The sequence below is a fragment of the Calidris pugnax genome, unplaced genomic scaffold (assembly GCF_001431845.1).
Source record: "Calidris pugnax isolate Ruff unplaced genomic scaffold, ASM143184v1 scaffold212, whole genome shotgun sequence".
Taxonomy (NCBI): domain Eukaryota; kingdom Metazoa; phylum Chordata; class Aves; order Charadriiformes; family Scolopacidae; genus Calidris; species Calidris pugnax.
In genome coordinates this window covers 555,649-574,667 of record NW_015091012.1, presented here as the reverse complement: position 1 = coordinate 574,667, position 19,019 = coordinate 555,649, and the positions used below count along the sequence as shown (strand labels likewise).

At 40.2% G+C, this 19,019-nt stretch overlaps 1 protein-coding gene across 2 annotated transcripts in view; it reads right to left on the bottom strand.

The window, feature by feature from the left end:
- Nucleotides 1-18,515, bottom strand: part of MED23 (mediator complex subunit 23) — a 44,868-nt gene extending 26,353 nt beyond the window's left edge. Inside the window, exons 1-11 of one of the 2 annotated variants that reach the window (XM_014955645.1) lie at nucleotides 18,375-18,515; nucleotides 14,526-14,557; nucleotides 14,325-14,412; nucleotides 13,433-13,557; nucleotides 13,176-13,287; nucleotides 11,399-11,497; nucleotides 10,744-10,845; nucleotides 9,759-9,828; nucleotides 8,067-8,179; nucleotides 6,399-6,494; nucleotides 5,787-5,804 (exon numbers count right to left, since the gene is read on the bottom strand). In XM_014955645.1, the coding sequence (XP_014811131.1) occupies nucleotides 5,787-5,804; nucleotides 6,399-6,494; nucleotides 8,067-8,179; nucleotides 9,759-9,828; nucleotides 10,744-10,845; nucleotides 11,399-11,497; nucleotides 13,176-13,287; nucleotides 13,433-13,557; nucleotides 14,325-14,412; nucleotides 14,526-14,557; nucleotides 18,375-18,434 (915 nt within the window). In that variant the 5' untranslated portion in view covers nucleotides 18,435-18,515. The remainder of the gene's footprint in view (nucleotides 1-5,786; nucleotides 5,805-6,398; nucleotides 6,495-8,066; nucleotides 8,180-9,758; nucleotides 9,829-10,743; nucleotides 10,846-11,398; nucleotides 11,498-13,175; nucleotides 13,288-13,432; nucleotides 13,558-14,324; nucleotides 14,413-14,525; nucleotides 14,558-18,374) is intronic. The other variant, XM_014955646.1, reaches the window with a different exon arrangement.
- Between the last annotated feature and the right edge of the window lie 504 nt (nucleotides 18,516-19,019).

Here is a 19,019-nt window from a genome sequence, read left to right as displayed (position 1 = left end):
TAGATGAGTTCTTTGACTTACTAGCCAGGCAGCCTAAAAAAAAAAAAAAACAACCTTTCAGTTAATAAAGAAAGAAAATAATAAAAGGAAAGAGAGATGCTGAAAGGAGATGCTTGTTCTACCTTCATCGATGGTAGTCTTTTGCCATGAAAAAAAAAGAAAAAAAACCAAACCAAAAAAAAAAGATTCTCTTCAATTCAAAATCAAATGCAAGAATGGGAAAAGTTGACAAAATACAGTGAACAGCATCCCCTGTTGCATGCTCTTGGCCAGCTCGAAACTGCAGAAAGCTCCAATTCCAGCTTTTCCTGAAGCATGCTCAACACAAAACCTCTAACTACCACAGAAAGCATCCCTCCCAGTTCCACCTCCTCCTCCTCCAGTACGCAACGCCAGTACCACCCATCCACCACGTTACGGCTTTTACGGCACCAGTTGAGAAGAGATTTTGGGGGTTGAGTTTTTTTTGTGGTTTGGGTTCATTTGTTGGTTTCTTTTTTTCCCCCTCCCAAAGCAACTAATTATGAAGCAGAGCAGGGTGCAACAGACAACACTACAGACTAGTTTATAATCCAGCATGCAAAACTACGACCGACAGGGCTTGAAATTCAAGAGTTGGCTAAGCACTTGGGTTAATGTCCAAAAGCCTAATCGTGTTAGGCTATATTAATTTAGAATTAAAAAGTTATTCAAAGAATACAACAGGAAAATATTACTGTTAAAAAAAGAAAGCCAGAATTTCCAGTAGGAATTTGCACTGTTCTGAATGAATCTAAGATTTAAGGGAGAAAATTTAGGAACTGGGAAATTAAGAAAATAAATTCGCTCTTTTATTCTGAAAAATCATGCTTTTATCGCTTTAATAATAATTTTCAATAAGAAATATAGCAGTACTTCATTTTCTATCTTCATTTAATTTTCTGGCATATTTTTTTTTTTCTGTATTTTCACGAATATGCATTTTTTGCACAAATTTTGCATCGCTAGTTTTGGAACACTCAGAAATAAAATACTGTGCTGCCTAAGAATTTGCAGGATTGGGGCCTTGTTTTATTAAACGCTCATAACTTAAAGAATATCTCAGTATATACCGAGATGAATATAAATACAGGCAAGAGCTTATTTCCCTCACAAATAAGTAGGAATTCATGTTTTCATATGGCTTAAACAAAAGAAAAGCAATTCCCCCAAAACCCCAACCACTGTTTTGGATTGTAGCTGGAAAAATAAAGCATTTAAAATCACTATGCTTATTTTCCTAAAGAGAAAATTATTAAAATTTTTGTAATTTGGTTCTATAAATGCTCTCTACTTTGCCCTGGAAAGACCTGACAAGTAGTTAATATTATTGAAAACATTATTAAAACAGAGAAATACACGTGGGGGGAAGCACTACCATGACAACTTGACACTAAAATTTCTAGATCCTAAAGAGCAGCCCTCTGATGGACTGGGGTACTTTTTTCAGCGAATAAAAGCTTTAATTGGGTTTGGTTGTTTTTTGTTTTTTTTTTCCCCCGGTTGGTTGGGGTGTGGATTTTAATTTCTTTTTTCTGGGAGTCGGGCAGATAGTATTAAAAGTGTTCCCTAAAAGAGAAGTATTTTAAGAAGTCAGTAAGGCCAGCTGCAAGGTATTATAGTTTTTGAGTGTTTTAAACATGTAACATTTAGCTCAACAATATTTAATAAAAATCTACACTTAAGAACTGGATTGAGAAGATCTACCACAGAGGCAAAGATCCCTGCAAGAGTAAATGGTATCTCCAAAAGTCCAATTCAAAATGTCTAAGTTAAATGCTTGAAGTAGTTATTACAAGACAAAAGAATACCCCCCCCCATTTCCATTTTCCAAAACTGTATGCTACCAAGCGACAAAACCTTAGAGCTTTTTGTTTATATTATGCCTGATTCTATTTCTACAAAGTTCAGTGGGCATTCGCAAGTTTTCCTCATTAAAAAAAGGGATGTTTCAAGAAAGAAGTTGCACTCAAGTGTTCTCAATGCATACTCATATAATCAGAAATATATAAAAAATAATCACACCCCTTAAAATTAAGGACTCTGACACATTAACGTGTTAATAATATTGGACAGTAAGTTCCCAGCATCAACCTACAATATTTTAAAAAGGGAAAGTCAATTTTTTAAATATTGCATTATGTCATTCCTTTCTCTTAATGATTCTGTTTGCACAATGCACAGGCAGGCAGGAAATAAATAACATCTTCCCCAAGCAAACTGTGCTGCTTTGTAGGTAGGAGAGAATAAAACTACACTGTCACCTGAACACAGGATGGCATCAATAATTTCCTGCTCAAAGCTGCAAATCACCACTGGTTTAAAAAAGGTGACCAGCCAAATATACCATTTAAAGAGCAAAAGCATTAATACAACAGCTGCTAATTAAGAGATTGTATAACATTATAGAAACAAGACAGCTGAAAATTATCTCCTCTTTCAAGTATTTCCCAGCCCAGAGAAATTAAAGTTTAACTAATTTTTTCACTGTTTAGATGAGAATAAAACTACACTGTCACCTGAACACAGGATGGCATCAATAATTTCCTGCTCAAAGCTGCAAATCACCACTGGTTTAAAAAAGGTGACCAGCCAAATATACTATTTAAAGAGCAAAAGCATTAATACAACAGCTGCTAATTAAGAGATTGTATAACATTATAGAAACAAGACAGCTGAAAATTATCTCCTCTTTCAAGTATTTCCCAGCCCAGAGAAATTAAAGGTTAACAAATTTTTTCACTATTTAGACGACTGCAATACAATCCTGACCGCAATTATGCAAGAAAAAATGGCATTTTATTCTTGAAACAAGCCTGTACGTCCAGAGAAGGCAAAGGTATAAACCAAAATGTTCAGAGTGACTTCACGTCCTTAAGACATTATTAAAGCTCCATTTTAAGAACCATCTGTAGGATCCTTAAACTGAATCTTAATTTGGCATCAGTGTATTGAGACACTTTGAACCATTAATAATTTTTCCAAAACGCAGATTGTTACATACCTCAACAAATTATTTGACACTTTGAACCATTAATAATTTTTCCAAAATGCAGATTGTTACATACCTCAAATTATTTAAAAGATAATTAAGTATCAGGAGTATCACCCCAGCTAACAGCAGAATATAAATAGAATCATAGAATTGTTTAGGTTGGAAAAGATCCTTAGGATCATCGAGTCCAACCATAAAGCATGAAAACATACATGATAAAATGCAATTTAAAGATAATTAAGTATCAGGAGTATCACCCCAGCTAACAGCAGAATATAAATAGAATCATAGAATTGTTTAGGTTGGAAAAGATCCTTAGGATCATCGAGTCCAACCATAAAGCATGAAAACATACATGATAAAATGCAATTTAAATCTCTCCAGGTTTACAAGAGAAGGTACCGTCCCACACAGAAGTACACAGTAGCAAAAAACAAAAATATCCAGACTCTAACAGAAGGAAGATTTTGAAGTCTGTATTATTACATCTGGACTTAAAGCCATACAGTTAAAAAGGTATTAGAAAACCTCATCCCCCAACAAACCCCACAGCAAAACTTAGAATCCTGAAATGAACAAATGAATCTAGAAATATATCAAATTTTACCTTTTAACCTCTGCAAGGTTAACAGGACAGCTGGATTTGTACCTTTTTGTGTGTTTGTTTTTCACAAAAGCACAGCTCAGAGGTGGCTCGAGTGAACAGTTTTCTAACACAGATCTGCTTAGTTAAGATCGAACCAGAAAATTGCATTGTTCCATCTTCGAGAACATTTGAGAACTAGGACAACTTTGGCCGAACCATACCTAGTTTGTGATGCCAAAAGATTCAAATGAAGGCTCCAATCCTGCAACTGGATCTGTGTAAATAGTTGACAGGGCATACAAGCAGCTTCACAGAAATAATTAATGATCATAAATAAATAATGATCATTGCTTTGAGGTCTTTCTGTATTTTCTTTGGAAACAAACTCGGCACTAGTTGCATTTCTAAGTGTCTTCTATTACACTGAAAATTCATTTCTGCAGGTTAGTTCAGTTCTAATAACAAAATACAAAATTATCAGCCATTTTACTGCAAGCATCGATACAGTTACACAACTTCTAAAAAGCATGCTACTATTTTTTTGGTCAGGTGGCTACATTAACAAATTCAACTATTACACGAAGTTAATTTCTACCTAAAAGCGAGTCGAGTTTTAACGTTTTCCACAGTTTTAAAGCGAGTACATTGATTTTTAAATGGCACATTATTTCCTGTGCTACACCACTACCGCCACCCTACTCTATACTGATGGTTTTTAACTCACAAGTTTTCAACAGCCCAAACATCTTTATGCTGGTGTCATTGCAGCAGCGCAGCTATAGTTCATGTTCTGTCAGCATTTCCTTTATAAGTTCCATTCTTCAAGTTTGTTCCTTGGCCATAAAAATTCACGCCAGGTTGAAACTTTGTGTAGGAATTCCTATACTAGCAAACAACTTTTAAGAAGCGTATTTCAATATATTTAATTACTTTGATTAAATTTCCTTCGATTATTTTTAGAGGACCGTAAAGTGGGGGTTAAAAACCAGCATTTTTAACATCTGTGGGTTTTTTTTGACCTGAAGGCACAGGTCAAAAGTTACAAGAACAAAATGGGTTCGATATATTTTTTTGGTCTAGATCTCATATTATTTACCAGCTGCAAGGTGCTCAGAGGAATAGTTTGGTTTATTAACCAAGTGTAGACACAGAAATGGACAGAGAATACAAATACTGCTCATTTCAACACTAAACCCAGCAGCTCATTTCCAAGAATTAATATTTCAGCTGCTTTAAATCTCAAATACAAGATTGTGGTATACCAAACACAGTACTGTTTGCCAAGATGTAGGAATCTCTGCATTCAAAAAACTGTCCCAGTCCAGAAAGAGCACTGGTGTATTTCACTTCTAAAGGGAAATATACACAAGGTTTCAGGATCAGGTAAATTTTATAGTCAAGTTACAAACCTGAAAAAAGTTTCTTAAATGGAAACACTGACACAACCTTCACTATAGTATTGCAAACAGCAACGCTATTTTTTAAATCTGAAACAACCGTTTTTAAAGTAGGTGTGGAATTTTTTTATTGTAACAAGGGATCAGCTATAAGTATAATACCCATAATTTCAAATTTCAAGCAGAAACCCACTTGGTTGATTTGCTCAGGCGTTTATTTATTTATTTATTTAAACCAGGAGTCAAATTTTAAGGAATTACTTTTCACGTGGTTTTCTGTACTACTTTTCTTTCACCTAGTTTGGAGAATATTATAATTGTTTGTTGGGAAGTTTGTTACAGAGGCTTCCTAACGATAAAGAAATTCTGCTAGTAAAACTTTTTTCTTTTTTCTTTTTTTTTTTCTCTTAAGCAATAATGTATTTACAGCTTTATAATTTCAGAATCAGGTGCAGCGGATGTTTTTCCACCGGTATAAGGAAAGAAATTTTGAACTAAGAACCTCTCCTCATCTGAAAATTCCAGCAGACAAAGTCAAAGTTGTTATGACTGGTAGGGGAAACAGCAGCAGTCCATTCCAAAGGAAATTATAGGACCAAAGGACCACCGACTGGCAGCTTTATGCTACATCTCTTGTATCTCTAGAGATTTGTAGTGAGAATTTGCCCTGGGCTAATGGTCCTGCCAATTTCAAGCCCTGACTGTACATGTATTCTCTAACTGGAATCAGTGGCTACAAAGCGGCCAGCGTATCGTTAGTCACAATACAACAGTAAGGTTGTGAACATACCTGAGCAATGTTCAAGGTCTAGAGCATTGGAGGATGGGCAGGACAAGACAGGACAGAACAAAAATAAAGGAAGAAAAAAAGAAAAGACAAAACAGTGACTATGAGGCCAGCCTCAAGGATCCCCCAGTCAGACTAAGCCCTCCCATTCTAAGGTATAAAAAGAAAAAAAGTAACAAAACAAACCCCAGCTTTTCACTATTCTACTACTATTAACATGCCAATATAACAGCGTACAACAGTGCTTGAAGAACTAAAGACAGGAACAATAACCATTTTTATTGTTTGAGCTAGCAGTCTCCTACTGTCTGTCAAAGGTGTACTTGAGGCTGGCCTTATAGGAAAAAAAAGCAATGCAAAAAAAAAAATCATATTTTAAATCTCTACTTTTCAATTTAACATTCGTAAAGCAATATACAAATGATAGGAACAACAGTGTCCAATTAACCTAATATGATCTCATAAAAAAAAAAAAAAAGAAAAAAAAAGAAAAATAAGAAATTCACTCTCTGGACCTAAACTGTTTTGCTTAGTTAGCTATAGCAAAGAAAAGAGAAAAAGAATAGTGCAGATTCTATGCAGAATTAAATCACGTGTCACAGCACAGTACAGTACCTGCTTGTTCAGACCTAGCATATTGCAGACCATATCCCTTGAGTACGGTTGTTCCAGCACATATCTCAACAGAGCAGTCTGTGGCTCAAACAGATCCTTAAAAACAAAAAACCAATCACATACAAACATATATTGCCTTGTTTAATACCCACTTTATGTTTAACTGAGTTAAACAATGTAAGAATGAATAGTTTGATTTATGCAGATACTTATTATCTGGCAAATCTTTTTGCTCTCTGATACCCAAAAAGAAAAGAGCTGTGATATTTCCTCCTAAGAAGTGATAGAAGTGACCCAGTAGGACAAGAAAAGGATAGCACACTCTTCTCAAAACAGCCTTTAAATCCCAGAGGACTGTCAAGAACTCAAAGGAAGCCAGGTAAGACAAATGAGGAAGAACATGCCCAAAATCCGTAAAAATCATGAGTAGAGCAAAGAAAGTAGATATGGAACAACTGCTCACTGCATCTTCCAACAGCTGAATCACTTTAAAGAAAAATGTTATGTGAAGCTCGGTTCAAAACAGAGGGAGCTGATCCCTTACACAACATGAAGTTGAAACGTGGAACTCCTTGTCAAAGGGATGCTGGGATGCTGAAATTTTACACAGGCTCAAGAGGAGGCTGGACAGATATTTGGAAGAAGAAGGCTTCCCAAATATACAGAACCCAAATCTGTCTCAGGAAACCCCCAAAATGCTAATGGCTGTAGAGTGTGAACACTATGTGTGTCATTAGATACACTCTCTTTATATCTTTCCTTAGACACCTAGGCTGAAAGGAATGGGATGCTGGACAATGTGGATTTTTGCCCTGATCCTTTACAGTTCTTAAACTCTTTCAGGACACCACAATTTCTCACTCAGTTTTAAGCTTAAATACCCTGATCCTTTACAGTTCTTAAACTCTTTCTATTTCTCACTCAGAGTTTTAAGCTTAAATGAGCTAACTTCTATTTAAGTTCCAATTGTAAAATTACCTTTCCTCTGCAATAAGAAAGAGCACAGAAAAGAAGAAATTACCTTCCCATTTTCTTTCATCTCCCCACTGCTAAATTAATTTTTCAACCAATTCTCTACTCTCACTTGCTCTCTCTCTCTCACACACACACGAAGCACATGAAACATCTCCTGTTCTTCAGCATCCTGGGCAGCAGTTCCACCACACACTACTTTAAAGCTCCTCTGCATATAGCTTCAAATCAGCGAAATACATAAATACAGTTAAAACATCTCCATCTTCAATTTTAGCCCGGCTGGAACAATCAGGTATTCACCTGTCCTATCATTACCCTTCCTGGCAAAGAGTCCCTCTTTGAAATTACCTTCCCATTTTCTTTCATCTCCCCACTGCTAAACTCATTTTCCAATCAATTCTCTACTCTCACTTGCTCTCTTCTCTCACACACACACACGAAGCACATGAGACATCTCCTGTTCTTCAGCATCCTGGGCAGCAGTTCCACCACACACTACTTTAAAGCTCCTCTGCATATAGCTTCAAATCAGCGAAATACATAAATACAGTGAAAACATCTACATCTTCAATGTTAGCCCAGCTGGAACAATCAGGTATTCACAATTGAAATTATTCCCCCCCAGCCCCTTACTGATATAAAAGCTGCATATTTATTGAATAGAACATGTTTAAGAAGCTTAATGAGGCATACCTTATCGTATGGCAAGAGACCTTTCAAAGGAAAACGAAGGGTTGTAGGATCCAGCTTCCAAGAGTTACACATGGCACCTGAGTTATTTACCACAGGAAGAAGACTACAGCGACCTACGTGCAACGAAACATAAATTCTAAAAGAGTGAAACTGGCCTCAGCCACTTTTATGCTCTCCATCAATTTCTACTGTTTAAAGCTTTTTACCATAGGATTGCTGCAGGCTGATTTTATTTTTCTAACTTATTTTCAACTGATGAGATATCTAAAGAGCAAAATCCCCATTTGTTCAGACTGGGTGTCCCAAAAATAAAAGTATTTGCAAATTTTAAATCTAAAAGTGCCCTTTTAGGTAAGTAAAAGGCTGCTCCAGTGTCATTGCTTGACCTAGGGATTTAATTTTGGTACACATCTTCACAAAGAAAATGATATTACTAATCTAAGTATACAATCTAGTCTTTCAGATTTCCTCTATTCACCCTGTAAGACAAATGGTGAGCAGGATTCTGTCCAGGAAACGAGTCAAATACAAGCTTCCAATTAGTCAACAGAGATCTAGGCAATTCAGTCAGTGTAGGCCGATGGAATTCAGCTGATGACATGAAAAGCTTTTTGTAGGGTAAATGCAGACTTATCAGTCAGTGTAGATTTGACACCTGGGATTCATTTCAGTTGCTTAAACACAGGCATCTGAATTGAGCCCCTGAAACACCTGTATCTCAACATCTCAATTTAGGTGCCTCAACTTTGACCCAAAACTCACTTGTCAGTTCAAATTCCATGATTTCTATTGTCCAGACTGGCCAAACTACCATCAGATAAAACAAGTAGTAAATAAATATCTCTTTCTCCCCTTTAACCATGTCTATACAGGCCATTTACACATACAATCAGTGTGTGATCCCTGCAAGTCACACATAAAGCTATGCCACACATTTCAACCAAAAATAGAATAACAGAAGAATTAACTACATGCTTTGGAAACACAAAAGGCTTTGGTACATTTCAGAACAATTTCCATTCTGAATCTCTGCACTGAAACAGCTCAGTTGCAACAGACCTTGCTCAGATCCAAGATATAACGCAGCTGTTACTAAGCTATTCAATTCTCTAAGTAAAAAGAAGACACTTTTATCTTTTTGAAGAAAAACGCAACAGGCATCCATATTAAAACAGCCAAATTTTAATATTCAGATTCCTAGCAATGAGAAAAAGGTGATTTTTGTTTTATTTCACAGAAGAGGAAAGGCAGTACTCATCTGAGCTAGGGATAAGGCTGAGCAGCCACAACAGCTTCAATGGAAACAGAAGTCAGAAAACACTCTGTGACTGACGTACCCCTGGGTCTGTATTAACTCAAAATCCTTGAGCACAGAAAACCTACAGTTTTCTTAATGTCTACTGTAGTTGTCTTAATGTCTAATGTAGTTAGAAACTATATGGCCATGTCACTTCCACTACCAGCTTGTAAAAAAAAAGAATTTCTTAATATCATCAGTATGAATTTTCCCTTTCAAAGCAAAAACTGCAGAGAAGCAAGTCTGAGAACAGACAAGAGTAAAGATCCTGCACGAAACATGTGCTCTGGCTCATTTTGCTTAGATGAATCTGTGCCCCCAAAAGGTTACAGAAAACAAAATAGTTCAAAATGAATTAATTTATTTTGAAGTCATTCATGAAGTCATTCTCTTACCACAAATGGAATTTATTCTTGCTGTAGGTCTGAAGGTATCCACAAAATCCGATACTAAATTACCTAGTAACTGGGTGAGAAGAGAAGAAAAGAAATTAAGTGTTAAGGGTTTAAGTTGCAGATACTGGTAAGGAATATGTAAGACTTAGAAATAGTTCATATATGTTAATTAAATATAAAGGAATCTACTAAAATAACTAGCTTCCTACACCTTTCAAAAAGTCAGAAAAATCATCCAGAACTTAAAACCATAAAAGGAAAAATAAAGAAGGGGCAGGAAGCACCACTCAGTTTGCACTCAAATGAGAGCTTATATACCTGTTTCTCCTACGCATACTGTGTTATTTCAGCGCACACTATTTAGTAACAAGTGACTTAAGACAAGCTTTAGAATTGCTGTTCATAACACATCTCTGCCTCCAGGCAACAATTCCACAAAGGACCTGAATTGGTACACTCTGGATAAAATCTTGGCTCAAAAAAAGCCAGTATCAGTTTTCCCATTAATTCAAGGGAGTCAGGATTTTATACTTTTCCCAACATGTAGTTATTTTAACAGAATACAAAATTAAAAACTGGACCAACGTTGCATTCTTTTTGGAAACAGTGATGATTTTCATTGCGTCAGAGCCCCAAATAGTTTTGTATAGCTGAATTTAAACAGAACGGAAACACTGCTCAGCTATTTAAAGTGATTTTTCTTATCTTGAAGCCAGAGAGAAAGCACAACCTGTGCTTCAAGACTTTTGAACATCAGGCCACAGGTAAAAACTACATCACCAATTTCACACCAGAATGCAGGGAGCTGCTGCTGCTGCGATCACACCAAGCCTGTATCTCAATTTACACACCTAAACACAGAGCTTACTGTTAAGCAGAAGACTTTAAATCTTCGTTTAAACTTTGCTTTAAAACAATAAAAGGAATTTTTTTTCTTTGTGTGGAACAAAATTCCAGATTACATGATTTGATATTGTATCATTACCCAATGGGGAAGTTTTCCTTCAGGATATAGTTTTCTGATTTCAGTAACTGCAAAGTAGGCCGGTAACAAACACGCATTTCTTTCCAAAATGTAGGCTACCACCTATAAATAAAACATACATCAGTGTAAAAGGTTTTGCATAAGGTAAACAGAAGCATAGTCTGTCTACTAGTCTGAGGCAGCCCATGAAAATACATTAAAGAATTAGGATACTTTTTCTTAAGCTGTATTCTGATGGTACTTCATTAGTTTAAAACCTGTTTTTAACTGTACAAGTGTAAGTTAAGACTGTTTAAGCCCAAGTAAAACTATGCCTCTATATGTGCCCACAAAGTATTGAAAACAACTACTACTATTTTTAATTCCCTAAGAAAAAAATAAAGAAATTAATCTCAATATTATATTTCATACATCTTATCTGAGGCAAGTCAAACATTGGGCCTGACTCTCCTGTCTGGGATTTTAGTGCTTATCTACAATATCCTGGAAAAGCTCTTTGTTTACTTTATAAAACGCAATTACAGAAAAGAATTAGAACACAAACAGTATGTCTTTGCTGTTGAACTGTACCACAGAGAGCCATCCCAGCAATTAGAAACTCACTAATGACAAAACCCTCCTCTCTAGTGCTAACGTGTAAAATTCAGCTAGTTACCTCTCTTGCTGCCAAAAGCTGCTGTACAACAGCTGAGCTCACAGTGTTCGGGATCGTTAAGATTTTCTCTAGGATCACTTTCAAGAGATCGCGCACGCCCTAAAATCAAGCACAGAAAATTAACCTTCCCAGACATTCTTTATTTCTGGCAGAAGGATGATACAATCGATACGGTCAGACAAGATTTTTGACAAGACAAATTAACTGTTTGTTGCTAAGTGTCAGGAGACAGACTGCTGCTGAGAGCACAAACTCTAATGACGTTCAACTCCTTAGAGAACTTCTCCCTACGGTCAGACAAGATTTTTGACAAGACAAAGGACCTTCTTCACAGGACCTACATAGCACCAGGGCTCAGAGCAGATGCGAGAACTTCAACCCTAACGCTTGGTAGTATTACTTAGCCAGGTCCTGCCCTTGGGTCACACCAACCCCCTGCAGCGCTCCAGGCTGGGGGCAGAGGGGATGGAGCTGCCCCATGGAAAAGGACCTGGGGGTGTTGGTGGCCTGTGGGCTGAACAGGAGCCAGCAGTGTGCCCAGGTGGCCAAGGCGGCCAACAGCATCCTGGCCTGTGTCAGGAACAGCGTGGGCAGTAGGACTCGGGAGGTGATCGTCCCCCTGTGCTGGGCCCTGGGGAGGCCCCACCTCGAGGGCTGTGTCCAGTTTTGGGGCCCTCACCACAAAAAAAGACAGTGAGGTGCTGGAGCAGGTCCAGAGAAGGGCAACGGAGCTGGTGAGGGGTCTAGAGCACAAGTCTTGTGAGGAGAGGCTGAGGGAGCTGGGGGTGTTCAGCCTGGAGAAAAGGAGGCCGAGGGGAGACCTTCTCACTCTCTCCAACTCCCTGAAAGGAGGGTGTAGCCAGGGGGGGTGGGTCTCTTCTCCCAAGGAACAGGTGATGGGACAAGAGGAGATGGCCTCAAGTTGCACCAGGGGAGGTTCAGATTGGATATTGGGAAAAATGTTGACACAGAGAGGGTTATTGCACATTGGAATGGTCTGCCCAGGGCAGTGGTTGAGGCACCATCCCTAGAGGTATTCAGAAGACGAGCTGACGTTGTGCTTAGTGACATGGGTTAGTGATGGTTTTTATCAGAGTTAGGTTGATGGTTGGACTCGATGATCTTAAAGGTCCCTTCCAACCTCGACAATTCTATGATTCTCCATCTAAAGATACCCCGGATGAGAAAATAACTGCTGAAATGTTGATGCGCATCCAGAGACATCCAACCCACAAGGGCCTGTGCAGACTGATCAAAGTACTACATTGTATTTTATGGGTTTTGTACTAACAGGCTCACCAAAGCTGGTGAGATGATTCCCTGCAAGAGATTCATAGTTTCCTACTCCTTCTGATGGAGTTCCCTGCCAAAGACCTTTCAGAAACTTCAAATGCTTTCAGGACCTTCTTCCTACATAGCACCAAGGCTCAGAGCAGATGCAAGAACTTCAACCTTAACGCTTGGTAGTATTACTCATCCATATGTATGTGCCACTTCTGCAACTGCATTAGGGTTATTTAGTTTGAAACTAAAAGAGGGATGAAAGATAACTGTGTAATAGAGAAAACAGCAGTTGCAGTTACATGGTCCCTACAGAATTAACTATTAAGGTAAAGCTCAACTATGAAAAAGCATTAAATGTGGTCTCACTGAATTATTTTTTAGTTTCATAATGAAAGCAGACTTTGAAACACAGGACATCTCTGACATAAAATCATAAAAACAAAGCCAGAAAATAAGGTGTCTTATCATGAAGGAAGGAATGGAGGGAACATACCTTGTAGTCTACGCCTCCAATAATCTTCCGGACCAATTTAAATGTTAATGCCCACAACTGGGTCCTTTCCCATTCCAGCATATCGGAGTTTATCAGAGATTCACAAACCATCCTGGCAGAAGGAGACAATGCAAGAATGGATGACAGATGATAAGCACATGCTTTCCAGCAATAATTTTACAATGTCATTCTAAAATACCCTCTAATATTACAACTTCCACGTATCCCACTTATCGATTCATTCCGACATCGCTTACCTGGGTGGCAAAAGTGCAGTTTCTACTGCCATTGCTAAACAGTCATAGAGAAAAGAAATTCTTTTAGGACTATGCTGGCTATGAATGAACCTTACAATCCACTGGACGCACTGTTCATGGGATTCCTGAAAAAGCAGCAGAAGGGAGAAAGAATGTCTTTACAGGTAGTGGAACAAACTACAAAATTCATATAGTATCCTACCATGAAGAAATGAAACTAACGGAAGAACAGGGTTAGAAATGGTAGAAGCTGTCCAAGATACAGTTTTCCCTACAAATCTTTTGATCTCATTTTGAAGAAGTCCAGTTGTCCAGTACTGGTGTCCTGGTTAATAATTCAGTGAACACCTCCTTGCTGAGACACTGATTTCCATAGTCAACTCTGTTTTCCAAGTATAAGTTGGCAGAAAATAGAATAAAATAGAACCGGTTCTACTATTCTTTCCTTTTTACAGTTATAATCAAATACAAAGGGAAAACAAAGATGACCAGGTCTCCCATTACAGAAGAGTATGCCGGGGTATCTAGCTTTTGGAAGGCAATTTTTGAACATAAACAATGATTGGTTTGGGTTTTTTCCTACTTATTCACTTCTACCAGAAATCCTGTAACAAACTACCTGGTTTTGTTTATGTCTTTAACGTTGTACTTCCATTTGTTTCATTTGCACTGCACACTAACCTCTGCTGAAAAACTATATAATCATATAAATGTCAAAATCAATCTTGTTTCCTGCAAAGTCTTCCTATATTCTTTACTGGGCCATATGGGAAACCAGATTTGGAATAACTGGACACAGGCCTTATAGCTTAAGTGTTTGCCTACTAGATCAGGTTTCACAATATTAAAAAAAGTCTATAAAGTACAAGTAAGCAACAAATTAAATGTTAACCTGGGAAAGACTGCTCCAGAACTGTCTAAAAGCGCCCAGGCAGCTGATCAGTTTGGTTCTCTCATCTTCAGGAGTGTCCATAAACATACTAATGCAAATAAAAAACATCAGTCATTAGCAGCACCGAATGAAAGAACACAAAGAGAAAAAAATACACGTTACACAGAAAGTCTTGTGCAAATAAACTAAGGTTATACTCACCCAGGAAATGCTTCTTCAATTACTTCTGTTTTCTGTAAGAGAAAAACCCCGAGTGAGCAATTGTGAAAAGGTTTTCTATGAGAATCACAGCAGCAGGATAAAGCCCAAAAGAGTGAGCCCCCTGTTATGGGACTGTATCAGAGACAGATCTATTTACCCAGATATAATGGATTCTTTCACAGTTGAGATTGCTTTGTTTTCATACAAACACATCAACAACATACCCTGTGGATCCAAATTATGGCTCTTTACTTTGTTTTCGGTTTGGTTTTTTGTTTTTCCTTCTAAACACCTAGAGATGAATTTACTTGCCAAAGCTGGAGAAATTGTTTGGTTCTGCTATTGCAGCCCTTTTTTCATACGTTGAAAAATGAGGTTTTCTGAATCCCAGTAAGCTTTCCTCCCACTTATATTCCATGACACTCAGTTACACAAGTCAATTTCATACAGTTACTTTCTCATCTGAGTTTAGATTCATTGCTTATTAACTTCCATTGAATGATTATGTGGTCTTGTACCAGGCAAAAGACTAGATAGGAATATAATTCTTTTCCCTCTAGCCCCCTTGCCCCACTTCTTTTTTAACTCCCTTTTGCTCAAAGGCTTCTACATCATTAGTCTAATACATCAGCAAAAAGGCTCTGGAAAACAGTATCCTGCAACTTTTTTTACCCTCTGTAAGAATTTCATATTATACTCAGACGTGCTTTATAACTGACCACTATCTATTTTCATTTCTCTATCATAGGAATAAGAGCGTGTAATAAAATAACCTTTCTGGTGATCCTTCTCAATCATACAGACTAGAACTGCCTGTCGCTGCAACTCATTGCTTTCTCAAGAAACAAAAAGAGAAACCACTACTCATCTGTTTTGCATAGAAACTTAGGTAATTGTCTCTGCTGTCCCCCAGGTTGGTAATAGCAGCAGTGAAAGGAACAACCTGCCATTTTCTCAGTTACGGCTGATCAATATGGCTAAATCGATCGGGTGTGGGCCACCAATACGCTCTGAGCAACTTAACACCATCCAAAGCAAAGTATATAGTGCATTTTATAAAGTAAACTTAAAACGGAAAGAAAAACCCAACCTTCCCTTCATTGAAGTTTATTGCATGGGCATCATTTTCAGTTACATTTCTCTGTGAGACCTACATATTAGCCAAGGAGGCCAACAGCATCCTGGCCTGTGTCAGGAACAGCGTGGGCAGTAGGACTTGGGAGGTGATTGTCCCCCTGTGCTGGGCCCTGGGGAGGCCCCACCTCGAGGGCTCTGTCCAGTTTTGGGGCCCTCACCACAAAAAAGCCAGTGAGGGGCTGGAGCGGGTCCAGAGAAGGGCAACGGAGCTGGTGAGGGGTCTGGAGCACAAGTCTGGTGAGGAGCGGCTGAGGGAGCTGGGGGTGTTCAGCCTGGAGAAAAGGAGGCTGAGGGGAGACCTTCTCGCTCTCTCCAACTCCCTGAAAGGAGGGTGTAGCCAGGGGGGGTCGGTCTCTTCTCCCAAGGAACAGGCCATGGGACAAGAGGAAATGGTCTCAAGTTGCCCCAGGGGAGGTTCAGATTGGATATTGGGAAAAATGTTGACACGGAAGGGTTATTGCACATTGGAATGGGCTGCCCAGGGCAGTGGTTGAGGCACCATCCCTGGAGGTATTTAAAAGCTGGGTTGACATAGTGCTTAGAGACATGGGTCAGTGATGGTTTTTATCAGAGTTAGGTTGATGGTTGGACTAGATGATCTTAAAGGTCCCTTCCAATTGTCCCAGACAATTCTATGATTCTATATCCTTTCCAGTTTAACCAGCCTCTCCTGTCCTAAACGTCAGTCACACTCCTGTTCAGGATCTTATCAACTATTGTCAACCCAGTGCTTCAGACCATGAAGTGCTCATATCTACCAAGAAGCTCATTCATTTGTGCTCTCCAAAACAATGACTTAATGACCCAATGACGTGGGTGCACAAAGGCAAAGTCCTCTAACTAATTTCATAACCTTCTCTGACAAGGTCACCAAGCTAGAGGATGAAGACAAAGTGGTGGATGTAGTTTTTCTGGATTTTAGCCTGCACAAAGGCAAAGTCCTCTAACTAATTTTATAACCTTCTCTGACAAGGTCACCAACCTAGAGGATGAAGAGAAAGTGGTAGATGCAGTTTTTCTGGATTTTAGTAAGGTTTTTGATACTATCCCTCACAGCATCCTTCTGTGGATGGTGGGATGAGCAGGTTCACAGGGCACTGGGTAAAGAACTGGCTGTCTGTCCAGCTGTGGGATGAGCAGGTTCACAGCGCATTGGGTAAAGAACTGGCTGAAAGGCAGAGCTCAAAGGGCTGTAATGAATGGGGCTACATCTGCCTCATTGCTCTTCACAGCTTGTCAACCCAGTGCTTCAGACCATGAAGTGCTCATATCTACCAAGAAGCTCATTCATTTGTGCTCTCCAAAACAATGACTTAATGACCCAATGACGTGGGTGCACAAAGGCAAAGTCCTCTAACTAATTTTATAACCTTCTCTGACAAGGTCACCAACCTAGAGGATGAAGAGAAAGTGGTAGATGCAGTTTTTCTGGATTTTAGTAAGGTTTTTGATACTATCCCTCACAGCATCCTTCTGTGGATGGTGGGATGAGCAGGTTCACAGGGCACTGGGTAAAGAACTGGCTGTAAGGCAGAGCTCAAAGGGCTGTAATGAATGGGGCTACATCTGCCTCATTGCTCTTCACAGCTTCCCGAGGAGGGGCAGCAGCAACGGGGTCCTAACACTGGGATCCACTGATAGGATGCGTGGGAATGATTCCAAGCAGCACCAGGGGAGGTTTAGACTGGACATTAGGAAGCATTTCTTCACCAAGAGGGTGGTCAAACACTGGAACAGGCTTCCTAGAGAGGTAGCTGATGCTCCAAGCCTGTCCGTGTTCAAGAGGCATTTGCACAATGCCCTTAAAAACATGCTTTAACTTCTAGTCAGCCCTGAGTTGGTCAGGGAGTTGGACTAGATGATCCCTGTAGATCCATTCCAAACAAAAGATTCTATTCTATTCTAATGACCTAGTGAATATCGCTTCATTTTGCAGGTACCACTGTGTGGGTGTATTTCCCCTATTCGCTCACGCCATTCTGTTGGCTGAAGAAAAATGTCTCCTCAAGACATTCATCTTCTTGTGATCTCCTTCAAAATGTCTCCTTAAACTGCTTATTCTACAGCAAACTCAGCATGCTCTGATTTCGGTCTGGGCAGGAAATCTGCCTCCCCTTGTTTTACGTCTATTTCGCGTCAGTTTCCTGACAAAAGACTGTGCAAAGAGGGACAAGGGGGTATGGTTTTAAATTGGAAGGGGGAAGATTTAGATGAGACACAAGGAAGAAATTATTTGCTGTGAGGGTGGTGAGAGCCTGGCCCAGGTTGCCCAGAGAAGCTGTGGCTGCCCCATCCCTGGAGGGGTTCAAGGCCAGGCTGGATGGGGCTTGGAGCAACCTGGTCTGGTGGGAGGCGTCCCTGTCCCTGCCCAGGGCAGAGGGGTTGGGACTGGATGATCTTTAAGGTCCCTTCCAACCCAAACCATTCTATAATTCTGCAGTTCAGCTCTAAGAAGCCACCCCCCTCCCCTCCCCTCCGCTCGCCTCCCAGTGCTTCACACCCCCGGGGCTTCAACACACGATACGCGACAGGAAAATAAAATTTAAAAAACCCCACCTCTTTCTTCCCTGTTCTATGGATGCCAGTCGCCCCCCGCCCTCACCACACCCCCCCGCGGGGGGAAGCACGGCGGGCAGCAGGGCCCCGGCCAGGCCCGGCCTCCCCACACCGCTCCTCCCCGACCCCACGGCGGCTCCCCGGGGACGGACTCACCACCACCTCCTCGAAGATGCTCTGTAACTGCGTCTCCATGGGCACCATGGGGATCGCCATGGTACCGGGCCGGGCCGGCGGCCACCGCCGGGCCCTTTGTCAGGCGCAGGCGGCGGCGGGGCCCAGGGTGCTCCCGCCGGAACCTCCGGTCCCTTTTCCGCTCCCCTCCCTGGGAAACGGATCCTCAGCCCTTTCGTTCCGGCAGCATCAGCGTTCCGGGCGGTATCGCTCTGCCTCAGGCCGGGGGTCGGCGGCGGCGGGGCCTACCCCGGCCCCCGGACCGGGGGGCCGGGGTAGGCCCCGCCGCCGCCGACCCCCGGCGCAGGCCCCGGCTCCCCGCCACTGACCAAGGGCACAGGGTGGACCAAAGAGCCACCATTTAAAAATTTGGGAGGAGTTGTTTTCATTACAAAAACCATTTTCTTAAGCCTCTTTGTTTTTTGAATCATCTGTCCTGAAAGTAATTTGACAAAGTACACGCTCTGGTTGTTATACGTGAGGTTCTTACAGTAAGGGACTCAATGATTTAAGGAAACGGGAGTTACTGTGGGGCTGTGCTGTAATTACTACAAAGTTAGAATGATTAATTCCCATCAAAAGTCAGAAAGTTGGTATAAACTGAAAGCGCGCTTCCCTGAAAACACC